We start from the raw sequence: 27,479 nt of genomic DNA, 5'->3' as shown, positions 1-27,479 counted from the left end.
CTGTCCCGGACACTAGAAGACCTGGGGAAGACAGGGAATGAGTGAGCCAGCTAAGGAGCGGTCTTAGTGCCGCCTCTGCTGCTAATTATAGGGTTCCACCCTTCCCAGCACCCGAGGCCCGGAGATGGGGGAAACTGAGGCACGAGAGGCCCAACATCGACTTCTTAGAGTTTCTCCCAGGAGAGGAAGGAATGCACTGAGATGAGCTAAGGCGAGAAGAATGCAGGGCACGGGGCAACTCTACAGGGCATGAGCAGAAGGGGTAAGTTGGAGAAGCAGCCTCTAGAGGGAGACCCTCCTCACTCACCGCTTCCTCGGCCTCGCCCCTTCCACAGCATAAAGGAGATGCTCGGGCAGTCCTTCCAGACGCAGAGAAATTTTCACAGCTTTCTCGTTCCCTTTAGAAAACCAAAACCTAACTAACCTCTCTCTGCCCTCCTGCCCCTAACATGGACGGGGAATGGGAGGGGATGGGAGGGGATGGGAGGGGCGACCAGTGGGGGTAGAAGGGATTGCACTACAAGACTGCAGAGGCTCAAGGGTTAAGACCTTCGCCTTGCCCCTCACAAAGATGGCGGCGCCCACCTTCCCGCCCCCCATCTCCCGCTCCCCAAATCCCCCCTCTCCCGCCCCCCGCCCTCTACAGATGTCTCCGTCACTTCCGCCCCGCCGTGGCCGAAACTGACACAAAGTAGCGGCTGGAGGCCCAGGGGGGAGCTGGGGCTGTAGCTGGGGTGGGGGGGGCGGGAGCCCGCGGGGAGCCGAGTGCTCCCCGCCCCAGCCCCCGGCATGGGCAGGACAGGGCCACCGGGGCCGGGCGCAGGGCGCTGAAAGCTGAGGAGAGGTGAGGGGGCAGCGGAGCCCCGTGGGTGGATAGTGCGGGGGTGCCGGAGCAGCGGAAAGGGGATGAGTCGGGGGCATCGGGAGAGGCAGAGCGCGGAAGGGCTCGGGGTGATGAGAAGGGATAGAGGAGGGGAGGCGTGAGGTCCCTCCCGGGGACAGATAGAGGGGGAAATGGGGAGCAGGGATGAGGTTAGAAGGGAAGATGGGGGTCCTGGGAGCAGATGAGGCAGACAAGCCAGGGAGGAAAAGGAATTTTGGAGAGGAGTGAGAGAAGGTGGGGAAATCTGCAGGTAGAGAAGGAGGAAGAACTGACGACTGGCTTACATGAGGATTGTTTAGGACACTGGGGGAATAAGAGTAGCTATGGAAGCTAGGAAGGGCTAGGTGGGATGGGTTGATAGGATTACTGGGAACTAGGAAATTCGAATATTGGAGAGCTTGGGAAAAACTAGGAGGGAAGGGGCATGGAAGGTAAGAATATTATGCAGAGATTTGGGGCTGAGAGTACTAGGAAGTGATATTGAAGAAAAAGAGATTTGGAAAAAAGCAGGAGACTTCTGAGTGCTTGGTTAAAAAAGGGATTCTGGGGAGATCTAGGACCGTCTGGGAGATTTTTATCTTTGAGTGTGGGATGGTAGAAAAACTGAAGATGGGGGGAGAATGGGGCAGTGAAGTTTTAAGAACAGAATTGATAGAGAAAAGAGGGCCAAATTCCTTTATATGAGGGCCTTACTCCCCGCCTTAAAGCTGGGGAGAAGCAGATATTGATTGACCAGTGGAAGGAAATTGGGAGCTGTGGACTTCCAGGGTTCAGTTCTTCATTTTGGGAAGTGGGTTGGTGGGAAAAGCAATGACCTACGGTGCTTGAATTCCATGTTCTTACCTATTTATACTTAGATGTATTCCCTCCATGTCTATTTCAAGATCCTCTGGAAAGGAGGGAAGGAACATTTGGGAGAGGGGCTCTCTAAGAAGACAGGGTAGTATCTTGACTTAGGAAGAGGAGTTTATCACAACTATTCTCCCTCTCTTCAGCCCCAAAGCAGCCCAGCTTCTTTTCCATTGGTAGCTATTTATACATGGTGGGTGTCTCTCGAAGGGACTGGGGGAGTGGAGGTGGAATCTGGCGGCCAGGGTTGACCCTGATCAGTCTCAGAGACTAGGCTTGGGAGGAAGGTGAGGTATGGACGCCCTCTCCTATGATCTCTTCCACTCCTTTTTCCAGGTATAGAGTCCCTGAAACTAGATGGAGTTGGGGTGAGAGGACTCCAAAGGGTTGGGAGTTTAATTTTCCAATTTGAATCTCCCCAGAGTCTGAGACATTGAAATAATTTTCTTGGCAGGGATGGGAGGCATCCAAGGCTCCTGAGAGGAGTTTATGTCTCTTTCATTAACCACCTCCCATAGGATTCCCTCCCGAGGCCCTGATAGTGGTCTCCAAATTGCCTTCAAACCCCAGGGTGGGGCTGGGATTACTGATGGAGTCACAGGAACCTCGTGATGCCCTATCCTCCCTTCAATTCTCTCCCTTCACCCCCATCACCCCACCCACCCATGAGTCATCCCCCAGACTGGGTGGGGTTGGTATCTTCAAAATGTGGATAAGGCTATATCTCCTACAATTTCTGAGCTAAACCCCTCAGGTTCTGAGGTTAAAAAGTGGGGCAGGGCAAAACTTTGGCTAACTTGAACCCTGATTTGGGATTTGAGGTGGAACTTTGAGCCAGCTTAGGGAGAACGTGGTATGTATGTGACTGGGGCTTCAGCCAGAGACTGTAATTATATAGGTTGAGTAGACAGGCAATTAGTATCTCTTGGGGCTGACAGGCTGTGGGGTGTGTCTCAGACAGAGAAGGAGGGAAAGCCTCCACCCCTTGTATAAAGGGAAAAGGAGGTGGTGAAAGGGGCAGGTACCAGGTTGGCAACTTTCTCTGGACCATGCTTAATTAGGGAGGAGATGCTTCCAACAGCCTTTTGGTGGCCAAGTCATTTTAAACTCTGGGATACGTGAAGGGAGTGGAGAGAAAGAAGGAGAGAGTAGCATAACAGAAAGGTCTCAGTACCTATCCTGGTCCCCTGTTCTCTGGGCAGGAATAGAGTGCTGTCATGTTCCCAAGCTAGATGTTGATGGGGTAGTTCCCTGCAAGAACTTTGGAGACTTCTCCATCAAAAAGAGGAAAGAGAGCCAGTTAGCCAGCCCCATTCTAAGAGGAAGAAATTTGGGTGCTACTTGTACAGGAAGTGAGGGCCACACCTCTGATGTGAGAGCCTTTGGAGGAGGTAATAACAGGAGCCCCTGGAATGAGGGGAAAGGAAGCAGGGGCCTGAAGGGTGGGACCCACCCTCTTCCGGATACTCTGGCAGGTGCTTCCTTTCATACCCTAGCAAGCTCCCTTAACCTTTGTCCTTAGGGGACTCCACTTTGTAGAGAATACTCCCATCAGATTTCTCTGCCACATATATAGGCATCTCTCTCTCCTTGAAGGCCTTGCGGGTTCCCCAAAGACAAAGCCACGTTTGTTCTCCATTCTTAGCTTTTTTTTGGTTTGTTTGGTTTTTTTTGTTTTTTGGTGAGGCAGTCGGATTAAGTGATTTGCCCAGGGTCACACAGCTAGTAGGTGTTAAGTGTCTGAGTTTGGATTTGAATTCAGGTTCTCCTGACTCCTAGGCCAGAGCTCTGTTCACTTCAATACCTAGCTGCTCCTAGCTGTTTTCCCTACAAGTAAGGCTACCCAGCTTTTGGCAGCTGGGGCCCTTGGTGAAGCGTCACCAAGAGGAGCATAGAGAGAGGGGAGGACGTAGGGGATAAGCAGCATCAGCATTTTCTGAGATCATTGAGAGGTACAGGTAGGACTAGTTGCTGAAAGGCTGGAAGCTGGGGAAAACAGGATTTGATGAACTGTTTAATACTATAACCTGTGAATAAGGCCCTGCTTGGTGGCAGGGATACCAGTTTTAAAAATAAAAAAAGGACAGTCTGTTGTCAGGGAACTGATAGTTTAATAGGGGAGAAAAAGAATATGCATAGTTACTATAATACAAGTTAGAATAATTAAAAACACACAGTTTTTACTAAGTGCAGAGGAGGTACTTCATCAGTGTACGTTCAGCTAACTGAATTAAAAGTTCATAAAGGGACCAGCAGAAGAGATTGGAGGCCTATAAAGAGGAAGTAGCCCTTGAACTTGTTCTTAAAGGACTAAAATGATGACCTGATTTGAAAATGTGTGTATTGGAGGGGGATGGGGAAATCCATAGGGTGTCAGGCAGTAAACATTTAATTAAATACCTACTGTGTACCAGACACTGTGCTAAGTGCCAGGGATACAAAGAAAGGTCAAAGGCAATCCTGTCCTCATGGAGTTTACAATCTAATGGGGGAGATAACTTGCAAACAACTATTTATAAACAAGCTACGTCCAAGATAAATAGGAAATAGTCCAGGGAGGGAAAGTACCGTAATTAAGAGGGATTGTGAAAGGCTTCCTGTAGAAGGTAGGATTTTAGTTGGGACTTGAAGGAAGCCAGGGAAGCCAGGAGACAGATGAGGCGGGAAAGCTTTCCATGAATGGGGGACAGCCAGTGAAAATACCCCGAGTCAGGAAATGGAGTGTCTCCTTTGAGAACAACAAGGAGGCCAGTGTCAGTGGATTGAAGAGTATGTGTGTGTAGTGGTGTAAGGTATAAGAAGACCGGAAAAGTGTGTGTGATCGTGGGGTAAGTCAAGGGCTGTGCACACTAGAGGATTTTCTATTTGATCCGGGATGTGATGGGGAGCTGCTGGAGTTTGTTGAGGGAGGACTGAGAGAGAGAGAGAGAGAGAGAGAGAGAGAGAGTGTGTGTGTGTGTGTGTGTGTGTGTGTGTGTGTGTGTAATGGTTAGACTATATAAAAATCACTTTAGCAGTTAAGTGGAGTGTGTACTAGCTAGAGAAGGGAAAGACGTGGCAAGCAGGGCAACCAGCAGGTTGCTTCAGTAGTCCAGAGGTCTGTGCACAATCAGGGCAGTGGTAGTATCAGAAGAGAGGAGGGAGTGTATTGTAGAGGTGTTGCAAAAATAAAACCAACAGGCCTTGGCAACGGGTTGGACATGGGGAGTTATAGTGAATCAAGGATGACACCTAGGTTTCAAGTCTAGGGGACAAGTTTGAAAGCAGGAAGAGCTTAGGGAAAAGATTGAGTTCAGTTTTGGTCATGTTGAGTTGAAGATGTCCACGGGACATCCAGTTATAGATGTCATTGTCTTGATGCATCCCCGCTCTTTCTCCCTGCAGGATCTCCCATGGGCTTGCCGGGATTGCTGTGGGTGAGATGGCATTGTGTACAAAAAAGCGCCCCCCAGGTAAGGAAAATAAGAATGGCATGGCTCTTTTTAATCACTGTAGGAGTGTCACCAATGCTTAAAGGGGATTAGGAAAACAGCAAGGGGACTAGAGGGAAGTAGAGTCAATAATACTGGGTTTGACCTCTCCCTACTCTAGGACAAAAAAAAACACCTGAAATTTAAAAAAAAAAAGTACCTTTGCACATAGATCCATAAATAATGATTGGATGAATCTTTATCAGGTTACTATATAAGCCTCAGTTTCCTCAAAAGTAAAATGAGAGCATTAGACTATGATCTCTAAGATCCATTTCCATTCTGAATCCTATGTTTTTATGTATTGAAAGTCCCTTTGGGAATAAATCTAACAGCATTGGGGACAAGGATCGAAGATCTCCCTTTCTACATCTTAGGGAGTACTTTCAGCTGCTAGTAGCAGAGTGGGACCAGTTGTGGGGAGGAGGAATTGCAGGCAGAGTGGTGTGGTGGGAAGACTGATGGATTTGGAGCCATTTGGATTGGAATCCCCGGTCCAAGATATTACCTCAAATCACTTTCCCACTTTGAACCTCAGTTTGATCGTCTGTGAAATGAAGTGCTTGTACTAGATGAATTGTAAGATCTCTTTTAGCTAATAATAATAGATCGCTTATATAGTGCTCAATTAACTTTACATATTCATTTGATGCTCCCATCAACCACGTAAAATAGGTGTTATTCTAATCTTAAAGATGAACAAACAGATTCAGAGTTAAGCGACTTGCCAGGGTCACACAGAGCTCCTTGAGTATGCAGTAATGAGGCCAGTGCCAGGCCAGTCACGGTGCTATTTTTCCTCATTCTTCATCACTTTTTCCATTCTCTGGCGTTAACAAAGAGGTTTCTCTGGGTCCCTCCTTTTCCTTCTTTCCTTCCTTTCCCCAAACCCCATCCTTTCCTTCTACCATCCCCACCCCATCTTCCTCTTCTCCTACATCCCGCCCCCGCCCTGCCCCCCTAGTCGGGAGCTTCCCTGCAGCGGGAGCTGGTTGGAGGCGGTTGCCCCGGGAGACGCCGGTGATCCCGTAACCGTACTGGCTAATCCCTGAGAGATGGGAGGCTGAGGGGCGGGGAGGGGGAGGGAGAGGTAGGGCTCGCGCGTTCTCTTTCGTCTACGCGGCGCGCTGGCAAGTGGGTTCTCCCTGCAGTCGTGGGAGGGGGCGGGACTCCGGACTCGCACGCTTGCGTGCGCCAGCCCCTCTGCGTGCGCGGTTGGGGGCGGTTGGGGGCGGGGCTGGATGGGAGGGGAGGGGGCGTGCTGGGGGCGGTGGCGGAGACAGAGCTCGCGGCGGCCGCGAGGATGGCCGGGCAGGCTAGTGCGGCGCGCTCCCGGCGGCCGGGGCTCCCCTCAGAGCGGCCGCTGCTCCCTCTCCTCCCTGGGGGGCCGCCCGCCCGCCGCCTTCTCCTCCTCCTCCTCCTCCGTTGAGGAGACAGGGAGGGAGGGAGGGACCCTGCGAACTGTCTGCACCCCTCACTGTAGCCGGGATCATGACGGTCCCCAAGGAGATGCCCGAGAAGTGGTCCCGGGCAGGGGTGCCCCCCGCCTGGAGTCGAAAGAAGCCCTCCTGGGGGACAGGTAACGGGAGGGAGCTCTCTTCATTCACCCCCACCCAGGCTTTCTTCCTACCCGCCCTCCTCTGACTGTTCTGCCCCTGTGACCTCTTCATCCTATCTCTGTATCCCCATCTCATCTCTATGCCCCTTTCTATCCCATCTCTGCGACTTCCCCATCCCAACTCAGTGGGCTCCCAACCCATCTTTGCACCCCCATCCCTTCTCCCTGGCTCTCAATCCTATTTGTGGTTCTCTATCCCATCTTTGTGTCCCCCCCCATTCCATCTCTGTGACCTTCCCTAACTCATCTCTTTGGCCCCCCATCTTGTGTACATCCCTCATCTTTTCTCTCTGGTCCTCCATCTCCTTTCTTTAACCCTCCGTCCCATCTTTGTGGCCCTCCACTTCATCTCTGAGACCTCTCTGTCCCATCTCTGTGACCTCCCCATTGCATTTCTGTGGCCCCCTCCACTGCATCTCTGGCTTCCTCCATCCCATCTCTCTGACCTCCCCATCCCATCACCATGGCACTCTCCATATCTATGACCATTCATCCCTTGTCTGCAAACCCCTCTATCTCTGTTACCCTTTCCTTTTCTGACTCTTCTTTCTTAGGTGTCCCAATATCTATGTCTCTCTGCTTTATTCCTCAGACCCCCATCACATTTCTGTGACTCTCTGCCACTCATGCTATCTCTGTAACTCCCATCTTTGTAATCCCTTCGCTGTGCTATCTCTCTGACCCCCAGCCCATCAGTTCTTCCCCAAACCTCCACATCTTTAACCCTACCCCTCTTGGAGACCTCCCCTCAAATTCCTATTTCTCACTTCCCTGTGACCTTTTATTCCCTTCCACCCTCATGACCTTCCCAATCACTTCATTCTCCAAGGTCCCCCCCCCCCCCAGGTCTGTGGGATTGTTGGCTGGTACTGTGGCCTCTTAGTTTACTCTCCTTATTCCTCCTTGCTATTTGGGGGAGTCTAGGTAGGGGGAGGGGCAGTGGTGCAGAACTAGCAGAGTTCCAGGATGGTGATATCTGTGGTTCAAGGGGACAGAAAAAGGGGAAAGCTTGTTGGGAAGTTCTTGAGAGAAATTGGTTTAGCAGGGAAAGAGACCCCTGGGATTGGGCCTGAGGAGGTGAGTGATATTGAGTTGATGTTTAGCACTGCAGTATGTTCTGCAGGTGGTGTCCCAATACACCTCCCCCTTTCTTCCTACCTCCTGCTTAGGTCTCTCTCAGGTTTAGAAAATACCAGAATTGCTGACTAAGGCAGCAAAAGCCCTTGTACTCCCTCCCTTTCTTAGCCTGAGGGTCAGGGTAACCCCTGGATATAAGTTGATACTGAGGTCACCATTCGTGGGTTAACACTACAGTTCAATGGGACTGGGGTTTTGGGCACTGATCTGTCCCTTTGGACACCTAAAGTCTATGTAGGAACTGTAGAAGGGGTTTGGGATAATTATACATTGGACATATTCTTGGTAAACATCATTTAGGGTATATGTGGGGGAGAGAGAACATGGAGTATAGAGGATTATAGCTGGAGAGCTAGAGTATAACTGCTCTGACTGCATTCCCTTCTTCCCTTCATGCTCTTCTTCACTATCCCCTACCCTAAAGTCCCTGTCTGAGTCTGCATGACCCATATCCCTGACCTCTTCCCCCTCCTTCCGACTTGAAGATGAGCTTTGAAATAAGCTGATGTCATCATGGACCAGTAAGGAGCCAGTCTTGGTGACATGTGACAATCGGTGGCTCCTGTTGGGGAGACTACACGTGGGGCTGGGACACTGCAGCAGCAGCAGTGTAGTTTCTTGGGGCACTGTGACTCTCCTCCTTTTCATCTAGTGTTTCCCTTCTGCCCCCACCCTTTATCACCTTCATTTGAGTGAGGGGTAGTGCTTTGCACTATGCTAGTAGTAGAGAAAGTAGATAGAGAAAGGTTAAAGGGGTTGTTTCTTCACTTGCCACCCCTTCTTGAAAAAGAGGACTGAATCAGTGATACTAAGGGATCTGGGAAATTCTCCAGTGGCATTCTTTTAGCCGGCTACAAAGGTAATAGGGGTTAAAGAAATTGAGTGCCAGCAGTTGAAATGCATATTGAGGAAAAGAGAAAGCTATGTTGGCTGTGCCATTTTCTGTAGTGTGAGCTATATCTGCATAGCTGTGTGTTGGGAAGAGAAATTTATTGATACAGATTTTTCCCCCAGGAAGGGGGGCTATTAGAACTATAATAAGCAAAAGGAGCCAAGTGTTCTAAGAGGAAAGTGGAACCCCTACAGAATGGAGTAGGGGTGATGAAATAGTAGGTTGGGTCTCAAGTTGTCTCTGCTAACACTCATTATTATGTCTGTCGTAGAGGAAGAGAGGCGGGCACGGGCCAATGACCGAGAATACAATGAGAAGTTCCAGTATGCGGTGAGTGACCTTGTCTCAGTCTCTGCTGTGCATTTGGTCTACCTAAAGGAAAGATGTTGAAATTACACCAAAGTGGGAATGTATATCTTTCTCTTGGTATTCTGGGACTGTTGTGGGTCCAGTTTCCTAGGCCATTTTCACATCTGTTGCTGCTCATGCATTTTTCATTTAGTTACTTGTCAGTGGAGTAGAATGTAGCCACTCCATGCTCATCTGTTACCCCCACCCTTTCCCTGCCACAGAGTAACTGCATCAAGACCTCCAAGTACAACATTGTCACTTTCCTGCCTGTCAACCTCTTTGAACAGTTCCAGGAAGTTGCCAATACCTACTTCTTGTTCCTCCTCATTCTGCAGGTGAGTGACCCTTATACTGTACGCTCCACTAACCTCAGAAAAGCACAGGAATGAGAGAAGCAAATGAGAGGAATAAGGCAAGGCAATAGAAGAATACATGTTTTTTTCCTTTGTAGTTGATCCCACAGATCTCTTCCTTGTCTTGGTTCACCACCATTGTGCCTTTGGTTCTTGTCCTTACCATCACAGCTGTAAAAGATGCCACTGATGATTATGTGAGTTGTTTTCCATCCTCTATTCTCTCCACCCTCCTCCCAACAAAAGTTAGTGGATATCTTGTCGTGGCTAACCTGGCCCATTCAGAGTATATCTACCTGGGACCAAATGGTATTATCCTGGGCAGTCTTTGTTCTAGTCATCACCTAAAACCATCCTAATCTGATACCTGGGAGGTGAAAAGGAGCTGGGGGATATGGTGTCCTTCACCTTTTTGGGTCTTTCTTTTCTCTTCAGTTCCGCCACAAGAGTGATAACCAGGTGAATAACCGACAGTCTCAGGTGCTGATCAGTGGGATGTAAGTACCTACCTAAGGAAGGAGGCTTTGAACCAGTCTCATCCTGTGTGACTCTGGGCAAGTCACTTACACCCAAAAAAAAAAAAAAAAAGAACTAGACTAGTAACTGATGCTGCACTTCTTCGTCTCTTTGTCCTCTGCAGCCTCCAGCAAGAACAATGGATGAATGTCCGTGTTGGTGATATTATAAAGCTAGAAAATAACCAGTTTGTGGCGGTAAGAAACAGGGCAACATTCTGGGCATGTAAGATTGTTTCTAACCTTTGGCAGAATAGTATAGTTACTCCATTTAGAGAAGCCTGCCCTGGCTAGGGTACTCCCCTTTATTCCCATCTAAGTGGCCCAGTGGATAGAGCACTGGACCTGGAGTCAGGAAGACCTGAGTTTAAATCCAGTCTCAGACACTTACTAGCTGTGTGATCCTGGGCAAGTCATGTAATCTTGGTCTCCTTTAGTTTCTTCTCTGTAAGTTGGGGATGGTAATAATAGCATCTACTTTCCAGGGCTATTATGAAGATAAGATGAGATATTTATTTATTTATTTATTTATTTTTTGGTGAGGCAATTGGGGTTAAGTGACTTGCCCAGGGTCACACAGCTAGTAAGTGTCAAGTGTCTGAGGCCGGATTTGAACTCAGGTCCTCCTCACTCCAGGGCCAGAGCTTTATCCACTGCGCCATCTAGCTGCCCCAGATGAGATATTTATAAAGGGTTTTGTAACCTTAAAGTGCTATATAAATGATAGCTATTGTCATCTCTTGGTGAACCAACTCAACTTTATACTAACTTCTACTCTTGAATTTCTTTCCCTCTGTTTTATTGCTGACCATGCTTTGCCAAATCTCAACCCTGAGTTACTCCTACCATCTGCCTTCTTTGCTTCTATTCATGTGCTGCTGAACAGAGCTGGAGGAAATCATGAAACTGGGTATACTACACATTTGTATTATCTAATCTGAACTGAGTCCTCACTGCAACAAGGCAATCATTCTACTCTTCCCTAATTGATTTACTGTCCCACTCTTCACAGTGGTCGTTTCAAATCATCTGGTCTCCCATCTCATGCCACTCCCTCCCTCAGCTGAGGACCTTGCTTCACACTTCACTGAACAAATTAAGGCTGTTTGCCAAGACTTCCTCCTTATTATCCCTCCTTTACTCTGGTTTTGCGGTGAGAAGTGGTACTTCTTGCCCAGTCCAGTCCCTCTACATGTACCTTCGATCCCTTCCCCTCCCGTCTTCTGCAGAAGATTGCCCCCACTGTCGTGTCCTCTTCCTTTTTAATCTTCAATTTCTCTGTATCTATTGGGTCCTTTTCTAGTACCTTCATGCCTGTGTCTTCTAAAATCCTTAAAAAGAAAACAAAACAAAACAACAGGCCTCTTACTTGATCCCACCATCTCTGCTATTTGTAATCCTATATCTCTCCTCCTTGGAAAAATCGTTGGCTGGTTGAGAAAGCTTTCTATTTGGTGCCTTTTCTTCTTTTACTTGCTTCTAAATCCTTTGTAATCTAGCTTCCTTCAACTGAAACTGCCTTTTTCAAAATTTCTGTTGGTTTTTTCATTGATGAATCTAATGACTTTTCCTCAATTCTCATCATCCAGCTTTACCTTTCTGTAGCATTTGATGTGGTTGATCACTTTTTGTTCCTGGATCCCCTCTGAGTTTTTTGTTTTTGTTTTCTTTTTCTTTTCTTTTTGACACTGCTCTCTCTTGATTCTCAATGTGCTTTACTGGTTCTTCATCTATGTCAAACCTGCTAACTATAGGTATCCCTCATGACTCTGTCCTGGGCCTTTTTTCTTCTCCTCCTCTACTGTCTCACTTGGTGATCTTATCAGCTCCTGTGGATTCTGTTATTGCCTCTATGCAAATGATTCTCAGATCTATATATCCATCCCTAATCTCTCTCCTGTCCTGCACTCTTGTATTAACAACTGCTTCTGAGACATTTTGAACTCAGTGTCCTATAGGCATCACAAACGTAACATTTCGAAAACTGAATTCATTATTTCCACCCCCTCCAGATGCTCCCCTTTTCCATACTTGACTATGGCTGTTGTGGGTACTCAAAACCTCAGGGTCACCTTTGAAAGGCTTACTTTCACAGAACATCTCTCTTATGCCCCCTTCTATCCACTGATAGAGCTACCGTTGTAATTAAGGCCATCGTCACCTGTCAGCTGGACTGTTACAATAGCCTTCTAATTGGCCCCCCTGCTTCAAGTCCCCCGCCCCGTCCCCCCCCCCCCCCCGCTCCAATCCATTCTCCACTAAGCTGACAAAGTGATCTTCCTGAAGCACAGATGTGACCATTTCATCCCTCTCACTCAACAGATTCCAGTGGTTCCCTGATATCTCCAGGATCAAGTATAGGATCTTTTGTTTGGCTTTTAAAGACCTTCACAATCTAGCCTTTTCCTACCTTTCAGATCTTCTTATTCTTTACTCCCTTCCCTAACTCCCACATGCCCTAAGATCCAGCTACATTGGCTTTCTTGTTATTCTTTGTACATGATACTTTTTTCTCCCAACTCTGTGCTTTTGCCTTGGCTGACTTCCATGCCTGGGATCCTCACCTCCATCTTTTAGCTTCCTTCCCTGTTTTCCTATAAGACTCACTTCACATCTTGACTTCTGCAGGAAACTTTTCTTGGTACACTTAGCTGCTAGTGTCTTCCCCTTTGAGATTACCTTACATCATGTACATGTACCTAATTATCTTCATGTTTATCTCCCCCATTAAGATGTGAGATCCTCGAGGGCAGGGACTGGTTTTTGATTGTTTTTTGGTTTTGTTTTCTCCTTTTTTTGTACCCCCAGAGCTTAGCACAGACCTTGAAATACAGTAAATGCTTAATACTTACTTGTTGGCTAACTGACTGCTTCCTTCTTTAACAAAATATAGAAGAAATATTTTCTGAGTGTGACCTCTATATTGTTTTTTACCATGAGGTTTGGCGCACATTCTATTTCTTCTATTTTCAAGTATGTAAGCAGACCCAGAACTTTTTGCAGTAGGATCTAAGTTGGGGTCAGTGAATGATGCTATTGGGGTTACAGGATTACCATCACCACCTCATGGAATTCTCTCTCCAGGCGGATCTCCTTCTCCTTTCCAGTAGTGAACCCCATGGATTATGCTACATAGAGACAGCAGAATTGGATGGGTAAGTAGCATAAAAATGTATTATCCCAAGCCTCACATCTCATTTCCTACTGTGACTAAAAAAATGATTTGGTAAGATGTTCTTAGTTCTAGATTCTATACTTACTTGGGAATTGAGGGATGAGAGGGGTTTTGGAAGCAGGGTTGAACAGTCAGACCCTCTTGGTGCCCATGGGCAGAATGTAGGGGAGAAGGAAGTTAGAATTCTGAGGAACTATCATTCCAGGGAGACCAACATGAAAGTACGACAGGCGATTCCTGTGACCTCAGAACTGGGGGACATCAATAAGCTAGCCAAATTTGATGGTGAGTAGAACTAGGAGAGCCAGTCTTTGGCCAGGATTGGGTGGGTTGGTGGGAATGTTTCAATCTTTTCTTTCTTTTTTTTTCTTTCTTTTTTTTTTTAGCTTTTGGCTATATCCACTGAAATCTATAACTTGGAGGTTTGTTTGTGTAAACGTCATGGGTTATAGATTCCTGCTATTGCCATGTGTGCTGGGAGAGGCTTGGAGTTTTGACACTAGGCTACTTTCTTCTCTCAGTTTGGTTGCTTCTTGGAATGCCAGCCATGGCTAGGCCAGTAACACTGTTGTCCTCACTTCAGGTGAAGTTATCTGTGAACCCCCCAACAACAAGCTGGATAAGTTCAGTGGCACCCTTTATTGGAAGGAGAACAAGTTCCCTTTGAGCAACCAGAATATGCTACTTCGGGGATGTGTGCTCCGCAACACTGAGTGGTGCTTTGGACTGGTCATCTTTGCAGGTGAGCTTCCCAAAGGCCAAGGAATTGAGTGAGAGACAGTTAGGAATTTAACCCAGTGCTTGAGATGTGTGACAGGAAAGACTTTGAGGCTGATAGAATGTGTAACGGCAAGGATATCAATCCCAAATTTTAGCAATGTAACCTGCATTTGCCTGAATTTTTGGTGAGTTCTACATTCCGGAAGTGAGGATAGAATCTTTGAGGAAAGTCTGTCATTTCACTTTCCTAACTTACCATTTTCTTTCAGGTCCTGACACAAAGTTGATGCAGAACAGTGGTAGGACAAAGTTCAAGAGGACGAGCATTGACCGGCTGATGAATACGCTGGTGCTCTGGGTAAGGCTGGATGCTGCTGGTGCTTTTGTTACCTCCTGTGGTCTCTTTTCCATAGTAATCATTACAGTTTTGAGTTTTGATTTAAAAGTCACTGGCAAGACATTCAGTCAAAACCTGTGTTTATTTCAGGATCTTTTAGATCTAGTTAATAACATGCACAAATCAACAACAAAAACAATTACAGTGGATCTCCTCCTCTGGATACCAACTGTGTGGATGACCTAGTATGGCATGTGCCTAAGGCAGCTTTTCAGCCAGAGACAGGAGACCAGACCTTAGGGTGTTTTCTCTTTGACTGATTACAGTACCTGCATTGGAGTGGGGAAGGACTTATGTAGAAAACATTGCTATTTTAGAGGGGAATAATGGGGTCTTTCTTTTACCCCTTCTCAGGATAGAGTCCCAGAGGGAAAATTTCCGACTTAATTCTGGCAGTTTCTAAAATTCTATCTTGCCTCATTAGAAATCTGAGTACTGCTCCCCTTTTTGTACCCCTCTGCCCACCCCAACACACTCTAGGTAGCCTGACGCCAACTTCTGTGGTGAAGGAGCTTCCGCCCTGGTCCTGATCAGGCTGTTGGCAGACTTCGCCTGAGTTAATATGGCAGAAATTGGCGCTCAGTGGATATGGATCGCCCCCTGGTGGCCCTTGTGAACACTAACATTTTCCACTTTGTGAACTTCAGATTTATCCCAAGTAAGCAGGGAAGCTGCCTCCTGTTTGAGGGGTCGTCAGAGTGGAAGTAGTACCTTCTTTCAACCTCGTTGGCATTTGGCTAGGAGTAGTTACATGGTAGTAAGGTGACCTTTTCCTGCCAAGGAGAGCTGAGCCCCCATCCTGTCTTCAATAGATCTTTGGCTTCTTGGTCTGCATGGGGGTGATCCTGGCTATCGGTAACGCCATCTGGGAGTATGAGGTCGGAGCACGCTTCCAGGTCTACCTGCCATGGGATGAGGCTGTGGACAGTGCCTTTTTCTCCGGCTTTCTCTCCTTCTGGTCCTACATAATCATCCTCAACACTGTGGTGCCCATTTCACTCTATGTCAGGTATGTGCTTCCTCTGCCTTGGAAATATCAGGAGCCTCCTTAGCAGTTCTTTATATTTATGAGCCTATTATAATTCTAAAGAAAGTAACTTGGAGTCCTCATAGGACAAAAAGGTGAAACATTAACATTGCCTGGTTATGTATGTTTCATACTTTTCGCAACGGTAACTAAATATTTTGTGATATATTGTATGAAAACCAAATTTAACATATACTGTCTACTATGTTCAAGTCATCGAACTAGGCACTTTGAATACCACTGCCCCTGCCCTTCAGGAGCTCATAACCTACCAAATCTATGCATAAATAACTTTGATATATGGCATTATGGAATGAATGTGCAGAGAAAATGCCATGGGAGTTCAGCGAAGAAAGAAATTACTACTGGATTACTTTCCCTGGAAGCAGGGAAAGCTTGGAGGAGGTGGCATTTGAAGGCTGAGTAGTATTATGACAGAAATGAGAGTTGAAGGTATTAAAGGTGAAGGGAATCAAGGCAGGAATAGAATCAGGAAGAGGCAAGATTTGGTTTGTTCAGATAATACATATTCTGGTTGGGCCAGAACATGTGATATATATTGGGCAGTAGAGACAGGTAAGCCTGGATAGACAGGTGAGATCCAAGCTATAGACAGATTTGCATGTGAGGCTCTGAGGAATTTTACTTTATTCAATAGGCCTTGAGAAGCCACTGAAAATTTGTAAGTAGCGAAGTGATATATAATAGTGGTTCTTTAGGAAAAAATCAGTTATGTGAAAATAGGTTGGAATGAGAATCAGCAGTGAAAGATAGAAATTTATGTGGTACATTGGCAAGAACACTGGCCTTGGAGCCCTGAGGCTTGGCTTTCCATATTGGCTCCACCATTGCCTGGCAATGTGACCTTGGGCAAGTCTCTTTGCTCGTCTGGACCCTTCCATCGATGGGTTTGGACCAAATGATCTCCAAGATCCTACTAACCTTGAAAATTTATGATTGTGTACCTTTCATTTCTTTCTAAATGACTTGGACTTGAGAATTTGTCTGAAAGCAGTTTTTCAGATAACATTTTTAAAAACTCCTCAGATCTACTGCCTTTTGTTTTGACTTAGTCTTCCATGTACTGTTCTGGCAGTGGTATAATTGATGGTGAGGGATTCAAAAGGAGGGAAGAGCCTTTACTTTGAGAAATGAGGCCAGAGATGAGTGGAGCTCTGGGTTCTAATTCTAACTGTGCCACTCATTAGCCATATGGCCACAGGCAAGTCATTTATAACATCCCAATGAATCCGTTTTCTCACATGAAAAATGAGACTGATAATACTTGTTCTGCCTACTTAACAGGAGTGTCGAGAAAAGTAAAGGAACCAATAGATTGGAAAGCACTTAAAAATCAAAATACTATGCAAGTAGCATGGAGAAGCATGATTGTACATAATGCACAAGTGTTTGCTCGACCAGAGCCTGATTTCTTTCAGACGTGAGCCTTTAAGCTATTAACTAAAGATGGCTCCTGCATCTTCCTTCTGAGCATTCTCTTTGTCCTCAGTGGCTGCCCCAAAAAAGTTCTTTCTTGGTGGGTTTAGGGAGAGGTAATGAAGCTTCTTTATAATGTAGGTTGGTGTGTGTTGCAGAGGTTTAAAACAATTCTTTTTATATTACTATCTCTTCTGAATAACCTACCCAGAAGAAACCTTCTTTGTAACAAGGAAAGTACATTTAAGCAAAATAAATGGAAAAATTGACCATATATGATACTGTATACTTCATTTTCCACTGGTAGCCCACCACCTCGCTACTGAGAGGAGAGAGGTGTATTTCATTATTAGACCTCTGGGCTTAAGATTAGTCATTTCATTGATCTCAGTCAAGAAAAAGCTTCATCAGGTTGAAATGTGGTGGTAGGGGTGTTTGGTAAATTGAGCAGAGTATTTGTTTTTAGGAGATTTCATTGATACCCAGATTTTTCCAAGTATTTTAATTGAATTTTGATAGGATCTATAATCAGGTTTGGGAACAGGGTACTAGGATGACATGAGGTCAGTGTCTCTTTAGCTTTCCATTTTCTGCTAGAAATAGGATTTTTTCTGAAAATGCCAACTGCCCATATCCACCAGGTAATTGGAGACAAAAGATGTAAAAACATTTTGAAAAGTTGAAGAAAACCCTGCCAAAAACTTTGCGTATGTACAGTGGTATTGACCTCCAAGTTTCCTTGTTCCCTCCCTCTTTTTTCAGAGTGCTTCAGCGTAGGTATGGGGTTCAAAAACCAGGTTATAAGGCCCATTCCTGCCTTGCATTTGGGAGGTCAAGAAATCCTGTCCGGAATCTTCTTTTTGGTTCTTTCCACAATGCAGTTTGCCCTGGCATGCCCAACAACCTCACTATTTTTCTCTTTTCTTTCTTCCCTCTCATACTTTCTCTTGTTTTTTTCTCTGCATGGTTTCTGTCATTATTAGCCCTGAGGTAAGAACGAAGTTCCCTTTCTAGTTAGCAGCCCTTTCCTCTTCCTTTACCTGTGGTCCTCCTGCCTGCTCTGGTCTTTTCTACTTTTCTGTCTGGAGAGAGACTCGAGGGCAGGGGTTGGGGTGGTTCCTTTGCCATGTATAAGTGGCCAACCCCATTCCTGGGCACGGTTTTTCCCCTCCTGCTCCCAGGATCCTGCATCATTCTTGTTTCTCCCCTGGCAGATGTTCTTGGTAGAAGTCTGCAGCTAATGAATGCCCTATGGTTCGTGGGGGTGGTGTTCCTTCTCCCTCATCCTGTTAGAGATTGTGGTATCTGGAGGTGATTGTAAGCTTTATCTCCTTCTCCATCCCTTGCCCCTCCCCCATGCAGTGTGGAAGTGATCCGTCTTGGTCATAGCTACTTCATCAACTGGGACAAGAAGATGTACTGTGTGAAGAAGCGGACGCCTGCAGAGGCTCGTACCACCACACTGAACGAGGAGCTGGGTCAAGTGGAGTACATCTTCTCTGACAAGACAGGCACCCTCACGCAGAATATCATGATCTTCAATAAGTGTTCCATCTATGGGCGAAGCTATGGTGAGGCCCTGGCCGGTGTTTGAGTTCAGAGGGTGGGAGGGGATTTAGGGGTTTAGCCCTCAACTGGAGGGTTTTTTCATTATTTGGGGAATTTGCATTTTTCTGATGTGGACTGCAACAAAGACCTATGAAAGGGTCAATTTTAAGTGTCTTTTGGTATAGGTGATGTGAGTATTTCTTCCCTTATACTCTGTTCATGTTGTTGCCCTGGTCCTAGCTCCAGGGTACAGGGGAGTTCCTTGGCTGATAGGAAGCCTGAGAAACTGGCCACTGAGTGGCACTTCTAGGCTGAACTCTGAGTGGATCTGCAGGCAGTGCCTTCTGCCTGCTGCACAGGGGCCTTGTGAGTCTCTGGGAAATGGCCTTGGGTTTTCTTATGTGCCCTGTAGATTGGCTGCCATGCTGTAGCGGCCCTTATAGCTGAGCTGCTGGCACAGCATGGAGAGCAACTGATGGTTTTGCAGAGCTTAAGTCCCTGTAGTGACTGCTGCTTGCACTAACCTCAATGTAATGGCCACCATTTGGATTGTTTGGGTTTTTTTTAAAGTGTGGACCTGGTAGAGTGTGAGGCTTTTGGGAAGCATGGATGAGTATTAGAATGAAAATTGTCTTTGGGGAGAATGCTGTGAGTTGGGTGGAATATGTGATGGTTCCTTCTAAGTCTGTAGAAGTTATAGCCCCAAGTTGCCCTTAGAATTAGTTTTATGATGTAAGTAATTCTATTTGAAAGATTTGGATTCAGGGCTCCATGTACCTGATGGAAAGCTTCCCTCTGCCCCCTACCTCCTTCTTGCTCTGAAATACCAGCTCTAATGCTCTCCCTTTATCTCTCTCCGGGGATGTGTGTGGTTGGCAGGTGATGTCTTTGATGTCCTGGGACACAAGGCTGAATTGGGAGAGGTAGGATTGAGTCTCATTTATTATTCTAATACAGTCATTAAACATGGACAAGGTTCAAATGTATTAATTGTTATATCTAGGAGTAATCTAGGGGCAAGGTTTGTTGGGAGGAGATGTGGGAATGCTGATTTCTGGTCTTAAGATTAAGACTACCCTGTACCTCATTAATGATCTACCTTCAGGCATCGAAGGGGAAGTGGCTCAGTCTGCCTGGAAGCTTGTTAGGTTTGGGTAGAGGAAGCTTGGGGTGTCCAATGACTGGTATAGGATAAGGGGCAGCGCCTTCATTGGAATTCAGCTGAGCAACCTCACTTGATTGTGGACCATGTGGTCACTCTCACACTCAACTTGTGTCTATTCTAGAGGCCTGAGCCCATTGACTTCTCTTTCAACCCCCTGGCTGACAAGAAATTCTTGTTCTGGGACCCGAGCCTGCTAGAAGCAGTGAAGGTGGGGGACCGCCACACTCATGAGTTCTTTCGGCTCCTTTCACTGTGTCACACAGTCATGTCAGAAGAAAAGAACGAAGGTGAGTAGGGAAGCTGGACTTAGCTGTTCGTGTTGGCTTTAGTTTAGTTCATTAATTGCTTTCTTGGGGTTTTTGTTCTGCTGCGAATCCAGGCTCAGGCTTTCTGGATGTGGCAGTCCTTTGAGTGAGTGATTTATTCAGAGTGAGCTTGCTTTGTCCTTACCAGGGGAGCTGTACTACAAAGCTCAGTCCCCGGATGAGGGGGCACTGGTCACTGCAGCCAGGAATTTTGGCTTCGTGTTCCGTTCACGCACTCCAAAGACGATCACCGTTCATGAGATGGGGAAAGCCATTACCTACCAGCTCCTGGCCATTCTGGACTTCAACAATATTCGCAAACGCATGTCAGTCATAGGTGAGGTCAGCGACCTGGAAGCAGTGTTGGCAGGTAGTTCCATCCTGGAGTGGGTGAAGTCCTGCATTCTGAGGAGGATTCCACCTCCAGGCCAAGGGGTACTTGAAATCTAGTGTCAGAATGTAGGAGAGGACATTATTTGAGTCTCTGCTTGCCTGAATCTTTCCGGGAACTTCTCTCCCATTACAGTACGGAATCCAGAGGGCAAGATCCGACTGTACTGCAAAGGAGCTGACACTATCCTGTTGGAGAGACTCCACCCATCCAATCAAGAACTGCTCAATACCACTACTGATCATCTGAATGTGAGTGTGGGGAGAGTAAGGAGGACTGTAACTTCTTGCCAGCTCTGAGCACGATTTTGGGGGCCAAAGGTTTTGACCCCTCCTTTTATCTCCCAGGAATATGCAGGGGATGGGCTACGGACTTTGGTCCTGGCCTACAAAGATCTAGAAGAAGAATACTATGAGGAATGGGCAGAAAGACGACTCAGAGCCAGCTTGGCCCAGGACAGCAGAGAGGACAGACTGGCTAGTGTCTATGAGGAAGTTGAAAATGACATGATGGTATGGGGCATAGGGATCTGTGTTGGGGGGCGGGGTATGGATGGAAAACATCGATGAGACCTCATCCCTCTTCAATTGTGGTCTTTTTCAGCTTCTGGGTGCAACAGCCATTGAGGACAAGTTACAACAAGGGGTCCCAGAGACAATTGCTCTTCTGACTCTGGCCAATATTAAGATTTGGGTGCTGACTGGAGATAAGCAAGGTGAGACCACTTGTGTGAAGCAGGCTTGGATATTTATCTGACTCAAGGTTTTTTCTTTGTGGTTTTCTCCTCTGCTGCGTTGATCCCTTTAGTGAAAAAAGCTGGAGTCTGTAGATCTTATAACTGGTCAATTCCCCTATTGAATCTAAATCTCCTGAATACCCCCTTCCCATCTGTGAGGACAAAGGAGATTCTGCTCACTCCCAGTGCTTTCTGTCTATTAAATCTTGAGCTTCTTCCTTGCTAGAGACTGCAGTAAATATTGGCTACTCCTGCAAGATGCTGACGGATGACATGACAGAAGTGTTTATTGTCACTGGACACACTGTTCTGGAGGTTCGGGAAGAACTCAGGTGAGAAGCCTGAGGTGGTGGCCCTGTCTGCTCCATAGTGGTGAGGTGGTTGTTACTCGGCCAGCTTGGTCAGAGCTGGGAGATTTCCTTGCCCCTGTTTAGACTCAGTTCCAAGTTCTTATTCTCTTGGGAAATGCCACAGTACATGCTATCTGCTCAACTTAGCCAATTCCTTTTCTCTGTTTAGGAAAGCCCGGGAGAAGATGATGGAGTCATCTCGCACAGTTGGCAATGGCTTCTCTTACCAGGAGAAGCTTTCCTCTTCCAAGCTTACCTCTGTCCTGGAGGCTATCGCTGGAGAGTATGCCCTGGTCATCAATGGTCATAGCTTGGTAAGGGAATACCTTCCCATGTCTCAGATCTCAGGCTCTCCTGAAGCCTTTACTCTATGGAGTTTGGATAGTCAGAAAAACAAGATGTCATTGTCCAGATTTTTGAGATCTTTTCACGTAGTCTTCACCTACGAGTCTGTCCTCATTCTTCTTGTCTTGAGAGGAAATTGGTGGTGGTGGTTAGGGGAGGAGGTGAGTTTCCAGGTGAAAATGAGGCGGGTCTGAGACATGTCCTTTACCTCCCAGGCCCATGCCCTGGAAGCAGATATGGAGCTGGAGTTCTTGGAGACAGCCTGTGCTTGCAAAGCAGTCATTTGCTGCCGGGTGACCCCCCTGCAAAAGGCCCAGGTGGTGGAGCTGGTGAAGAAGTACAAGAAGGCCGTGACCCTTGCCATTGGGGATGGTGCCAATGATGTCAGCATGATCAAGAGTGAGCACTTGGTGCTTGGGTTGGATACACAGGCTGATGGGGGGGATTTTCTTTTTTCTGGAGTCTTTTAGCCCCACCTAACTCCAGCTCTTGGGAACAAGGTTAAGGGAGTAAGGAAAGGCCTGGCTCTGTGTTTGTAGATTTCTTGACCTTCCCATCTTTTCTCTCTGCAGCTGCTCACATCGGAGTGGGGATCAGTGGACAGGAAGGGATACAGGCAGTGCTGGCCTCAGATTACTCCTTCTCTCAGTTCAAGTTCCTGCAGCGCCTTCTGCTGGTGCATGGGCGTTGGTCCTACCTACGCATGTGCAAGTTCCTTTGTTATTTCTTCTATAAGAATTTTGCTTTCACCATGGTCCACTTCTGGTTTGGCTTCTTCTGCGGCTTCTCAGCCCAGGTATGGAGTGCTTACAGTCCTTCAGTGTGGTTGGCTTTAGAGAGGGAGCTGAGGAGGGCCTCTGACTTAGCTGTTTCCTTATTGGGGATGGTATCCTCACATCAGCTGTTCTCTCTGCCCTCCCTATCCCTGTACACTTATGCCTCTTTCCATCTCTCCCTTTCTATAGACCGTCTATGATCAATATTTCATCACGCTCTATAACATTGTATACACCTCGCTCCCAGTCCTGGCCATGGGGGTCTTTGATCAGGTATGGGATTGCTGATGATTAAGAGGGCTTCACTGAATAATTCTGCACAATTGGAAGAATGTGACATCATATCAGCCATTGTCTGCTTATGTGGGAAGCAAGCTCACCTGGCTGAGGAGGACATGAGTGTGCCACTCTGAAATACATGCAGTTGCCCTGTAGCTGACACCATGTCTCCTTTTCATAGTTGGTTCAACACTAGGGTATCTTCGTGTGCACATAGCTGGCTTGGGACTAAATCCATTTGGCAGAGGATTTGGGAGGGAGGAAAGAGAGAGGCAGTTTTGGGCTTTTGTTAACTGACACTGAGGCTGAATTTAGGGTAGCACGTTTCCTTGTAAACCTTAAATTGTGACTACTGCGGTCCCAGCATGAGTCATCCTCTTACAGGATGTACCTGAACAACGGAGCATGGAGTACCCCAAACTCTATGAACCAGGCCAACTCAACCTTCTTTTTAACAAGCGGGAGTTCTTCATCTGCATAGCCCAAGGCATCTACACTTCAGTCCTCATGTTCTTCATCCCCTATGGGGTGTTCGCTGAGGCTACTCGGGATGATGGCACCCAATTGGCCGACTACCAGTCCTTTGCTGTCACTGTGGCCACCTCATTGGTCATTGTAGTCAGTGTGCAGGTATGGAGCATCTCAGCATGCTTGGCACCTCCTTCCCCACTCTGACCCCTGGGTAAGGTTGATCTTACTCCGTCAATTCCCTGTTTGGGCTCTTTCATGGTGGGGCTCCCTTGGCACATGCTCTTCTGGGCATCATGGTTTCATTCCCCTGGATTGTGGCCTGTGGTTGTTCTTTCTGCTTTTGATCCCCTTTCTCCTTCCCAGATTGGGCTGGATACAGGTTACTGGACAGCCATCAACCACTTCTTCATCTGGGGAAGCTTGGCTGTTTACTTTGCCATCCTCTTTGCCATGCACAGCAAGGGGCTTTTTGAGATGTTTCCCAACCAGTTCCGATTTGTGGGTGAGTCCCCAAAGCCCCATTTTGGATGAGTAAGAGAACTAAACATTGCCTGGGGCCAGCCCAGCTGAGGACCCCAGAGTGTCTCCTCTGTTACTTTTATAATTAATTCAATTAAATATCATGTGCCAGCATTGTGTTACCAGCAATGTATTGGGCACTGTGGGAGACACAAAGATAATTAAGACGTCATCTCTACCTTCAAAGAGCATACAGTCGGATGTAAAGAAGATTCATACAAATAAGTGCGCTACAGTAAACCTTGTAACAAAGGTGGTAGCAGAATAAACAATAAGAATTCGTAAGAGACAGAGAGCATTTCTGGCTAAGGAAATCAAGGAAGGCTTCTTGGAGGAGTTGACATTTTAAGTGGCCTTTGAAGGATAGCTAGCATTTTGATAAGTTGGGATTGTGATTGAGCAAAGGTTCAGAGGTGGGATCGGGCATAGGGAATGGTGAGTAGTCCAGGATTACTTGTGCATAGGTTATTTGTAGGATAGTAGAGGGAGGGAAAGTAGAAAAGGTAGTTTGGGGCCAGAGTGTAGTTGTCCTCGAATGCCAGGCTGAGGAGTTTTAATATTATTCAGTGGAAAGTGAAAGTCCTTAAAAGTTTAGATTCGGAGACTTACAGGATCATAGTAGTGCTTTAGGAAGATGAATATGGCTGGATGGATTAGAGGGAAAAGGACATAAAATTAATTTGGAAAGGCTTTTGTAACTGGAGTGGTGACAGTGGGAATGAAAAGGAAAGGATGGATGTAAAAGATTGCAAAGGAAGAATGAACAGAACTTGGTGACTCATTGGATGTGGGGAATAAGGGAACGAATCCTGGGGTTTTGAGTCTAGATGACAGGAACAGAAATACGAAAGTCCGGAGATCATCCCTTCACCTTTCCGTCAGTTTCCCTACTCCCTTGGGCTAATGATTGTTTTCTCCTTCCATAGGTAATGCCCAGAACACATTGGCCCAGCCCACAGTCTGGTTCACAATTGTGCTGACCACAGTGGTCTGCATCATGCCTGTGGTAGCCTTCCGCTTCCTAAAGTTGGACCTGAAGCCTGAGCTTTCTGACACGGTGAGAGGCCAGGCATGTTTGTGTGGGAGGGATTGGGGAAAGCTAAGCTGTTGGTGTGGTGGTGGGCTTGAAAGGGAAGTATGTTGGGCTGACTCCTCCTGAATGTCTAGTTTCTAGACTGTCCAGGGATCAAGGACGGATCTGTGATGGTCAGTTGCCCCTCACTCTAGATATTTTGAATTCTGTTTGCCCTCCTTCAGGCCAGTCCAGAGCTTTGGCCATAGATGTTGTACCATTTCTGCTCCTTTCGTTCCCTTACATAACTCTTCACTTATTCGATTAATAGAGGACTGCTGACCCTCTCTCCTTTTTTTGTCGTCCCTTAGGTCCGCTACACGCAACTGGTGAGGAAGAAACAGAAGGCACAGCACCGATGTATGCGGCGGGTGGGCCGCACAGGCTCTCGACGCTCTGGCTATGCCTTCTCCCACCAAGAGGGCTTTGGGGAGCTCATTATGTCTGGAAAAAATATGCGGCTCAGTTCTCTTGCCCTCTCAAGCTTCACCACACGTTCCAGTTCCAGCTGGATTGAGACTCTGCGCAGGAAGAAGAGTGACAGTGCCAGCAGCCCTAGTGGTGGGTCTGAGAAGCCCCTCAAAGGGTGATGAGCTACAACCTGGGATACCCCTGTGGTGGTGACCAGGGATGTGCTGAGACTCTTACTCTGCTTGGGTGCTGGACTTAGCACCTAGGTCAGCCTGGCACTAAGGAAACAGAGTCCCTGAGAAGCTGTTTCTGGTTTCCTTTTTGCTGAGTGGTGTTCCCCTTTGGTCTCTCCACCACTATTCTTTCTCTTCCTTTTTGCTGTTCCCACCAAGAATGGCTGAGAACATCCTCAGCTGAGGGAGCTCAAAAGTAGGCCAGTGGAGAGGATGGAGGTACTAAGAACAAAGCTGGGGTCAAAGAGGACCAGTTTCAGTAGGGGAACACAGATATGGAACCAAAAACAAAGAGAAGGACCTATTGCAGAAAGAGAGCTGTTCCCACTGTGCCTGGGAGTCCACGGGTTGGGTGGATGAAAGGGGAAAGTGGGACTCACTAAATCTCCTTATTTTTTTACTCCTAATCCTTGGAGGGGACCGCAAGATTCCCTGTTCCTGAATTACACAAGAATGTATTGTGCTGGGAAGCCCGGAAGCTGTCGGGGCCTGGGGCCCCTCACACCCTGTCATGTGTCATGCATAGGTTCGTGTTTATATTTGGTTTGGTTTGTTTTCTTATTTGGTAAATGGAGGAGGCCATTATGGTGATTTCTCTGTTGTGATTGGTATCCTGACTCCTGGGGAAGAAAGTTGGTGCACACTATGCCCCTCTCAGAATCTAGGCCTCATGTGGGCATGAAGGCACACACAGAAGGACCATTGTCTGAGGGAGTTTGTTTTAGCCCATCTAGCAGTTTGGGAGTAGCTTTTACAGTTGTGGGAATAGATTACCTAAGGGGCAGCCTGAAGGGGTTCAATTTGGGGTTCAAGTGTAGCACCCTCCTGTTCTAGCACCAGGCCCTTGGGGTCCTTGCCTGCATCCCTGGGCACAAGGACTGTGTGAGTGCTGGCTGGTGATGGGGCCTGGGTGATGGTAGGGAATGGAATCAAGTTTTTATTAAGCTGCAGCCAAGAAGAATTTTGGCCCAGAAGAAAAAGGTGTGGGTTTTTCTTTATTTTAATTTTAGATCCAAAATATTTTGTAGTTAAGCTCCCTCCCTCAACACCCCACATCTGGCTCTGTCCCAATCTCTGTGGAGGGCCTTGGTCACAGCAGAAAGGGGAACTTAACCCTGCTACTCCTCACTCCTTCCCCTTTCTTCCCCTGAACGTGAATTAGGCGATCCCTGATCCTGCAATAACCCTAAGATGAGAAGCATGGCTGGGCCATGCCCTAGTTCTAAATCATGCCCTGCCCCGTCCCAGCAGCCTCTGAAGGAACTACTTTCTTGGGTCCAATCAGTAGGCTGTTTCTTGTCCCTCTTGTCCGTCATTAGAGGTTTTAGAAGAAGAGCTACAATGCCTAGAGCTCCAGTAGAGGACTCAGTGGACCTGGGCCTCACCCTGGGGTCACATGTACAGAACCCAGGTTTGGAAGGACAGGTTGGCTCTCTGTCTCCTTGTGCTGTGCCCTCATCTCCCACAGTGCTGGTTTTGCTCCATTACCAAATCAACCTTGGGGAGACCCCCTTCTTTTCTTTGAAGGATAGTGTGGATTTTAATGGTTTGATTTTGGGGCCTGTGAGGAAGAGTTTCACTGAGGCAAAGGGAAGTGGGACCCAGAGTGGATGGAGTCTGGAGAAGCATGGTCCTGTCAGTCAAGCAGTCTGCAAACCGTACATCACGTCTGTCTTTGTGTGTCTCTCAAGGCGAGAGTCTGATTTTTATACCAAAGAGGAAATGATTTTTTTTCATGTTTGGTTTGTCTAATATATATATACATATATATGTATATATATGTGTGTGTGTGTGTGTGTGTGTGTATGTATGTGTCTCTGTGTGTGTATATACACCCGCCCACACACACACACACATAGTTATATATTATTTTTGGTTCTCTCTCGTTTTTTAGGGAGGGGGGAAGAGCTAAGTTGCATTGAGCTGTAATTAAGGAACATTCCATATAATTTATGACACATTTCTATACTTGCAAATTGTATCATTTTATGGGTATAAAGAGAAAGCCTTTTATAAATTTACTGTTTCTAAGTGTGTCAAACGTCTTTTTTTCT

The 27,479-nt window shown here is 46.9% G+C and overlaps 1 protein-coding gene across 2 annotated transcripts; it reads left to right on the top strand.

The window, feature by feature from the left end:
* Positions 1-24: 24 nt before the first annotated feature.
* LOC114049858 (phospholipid-transporting ATPase ID) lies at positions 25-26,010 on the top strand. 2 transcript variants are annotated; one of them, XM_027871295.1, is made up of 28 exons: positions 25-262; positions 5,117-5,184; positions 9,121-9,179; positions 9,422-9,535; positions 9,652-9,750; positions 9,989-10,050; positions 10,194-10,266; positions 13,153-13,223; positions 13,449-13,528; positions 13,827-13,985; positions 14,233-14,321; positions 15,173-15,369; positions 18,187-18,395; positions 19,252-19,295; positions 19,659-19,824; positions 19,991-20,179; positions 20,369-20,484; positions 20,581-20,745; positions 20,837-20,948; positions 21,196-21,301; positions 21,489-21,633; positions 21,880-22,063; positions 22,237-22,460; positions 22,630-22,713; positions 23,104-23,349; positions 23,554-23,692; positions 24,636-24,766; positions 25,093-26,010. In XM_027871295.1, exons 2-28 carry the CDS (start codon positions 5,154-5,156, stop codon positions 25,369-25,371), a joined length of 3,573 nt encoding a protein of 1,190 aa, XP_027727096.1. In that variant the 5' UTR covers positions 25-262; positions 5,117-5,153; the 3' UTR covers positions 25,372-26,010. The 2 variants fall into 2 exon arrangements, with proteins under 2 accessions (XP_027727096.1, XP_027727095.1); XM_027871294.1 differs by lacking the exon at positions 25-262 and adding an exon at positions 769-844.
* Positions 26,011-27,479: the final 1,469 nt, after the last annotated feature.

This window comes from Vombatus ursinus, unplaced genomic scaffold (genome assembly GCF_900497805.2).
Source record: "Vombatus ursinus unplaced genomic scaffold, bare-nosed wombat genome assembly UNPS02014798.1, whole genome shotgun sequence".
Lineage (NCBI taxonomy): Eukaryota > Metazoa > Chordata > Mammalia > Diprotodontia > Vombatidae > Vombatus > Vombatus ursinus.
The sequence above is the reverse complement of the archived record's forward strand: the minus strand, read 5'-3'. Positions and strand labels throughout refer to the sequence as shown.

Excerpts from the sequence above, each read along its gene's own strand:
- LOC114049858 (XM_027871295.1), top strand. The coding sequence starts at position 5,154 with ATGGCATTGTGTACAAAAAAGCGCCCCCCAG. Across the intron at positions 20,180-20,368 it reads CAAACGCATGTCAGTCATAG|TACGGAATCCAGAGGGCAAG; the intron begins GTGAGGTCAGCG and ends CTCCCATTACAG. Across the intron at positions 21,302-21,488 it reads GAGGTTCGGGAAGAACTCAG|GAAAGCCCGGGAGAAGATGA; the intron begins GTGAGAAGCCTG and ends TTCTCTGTTTAG.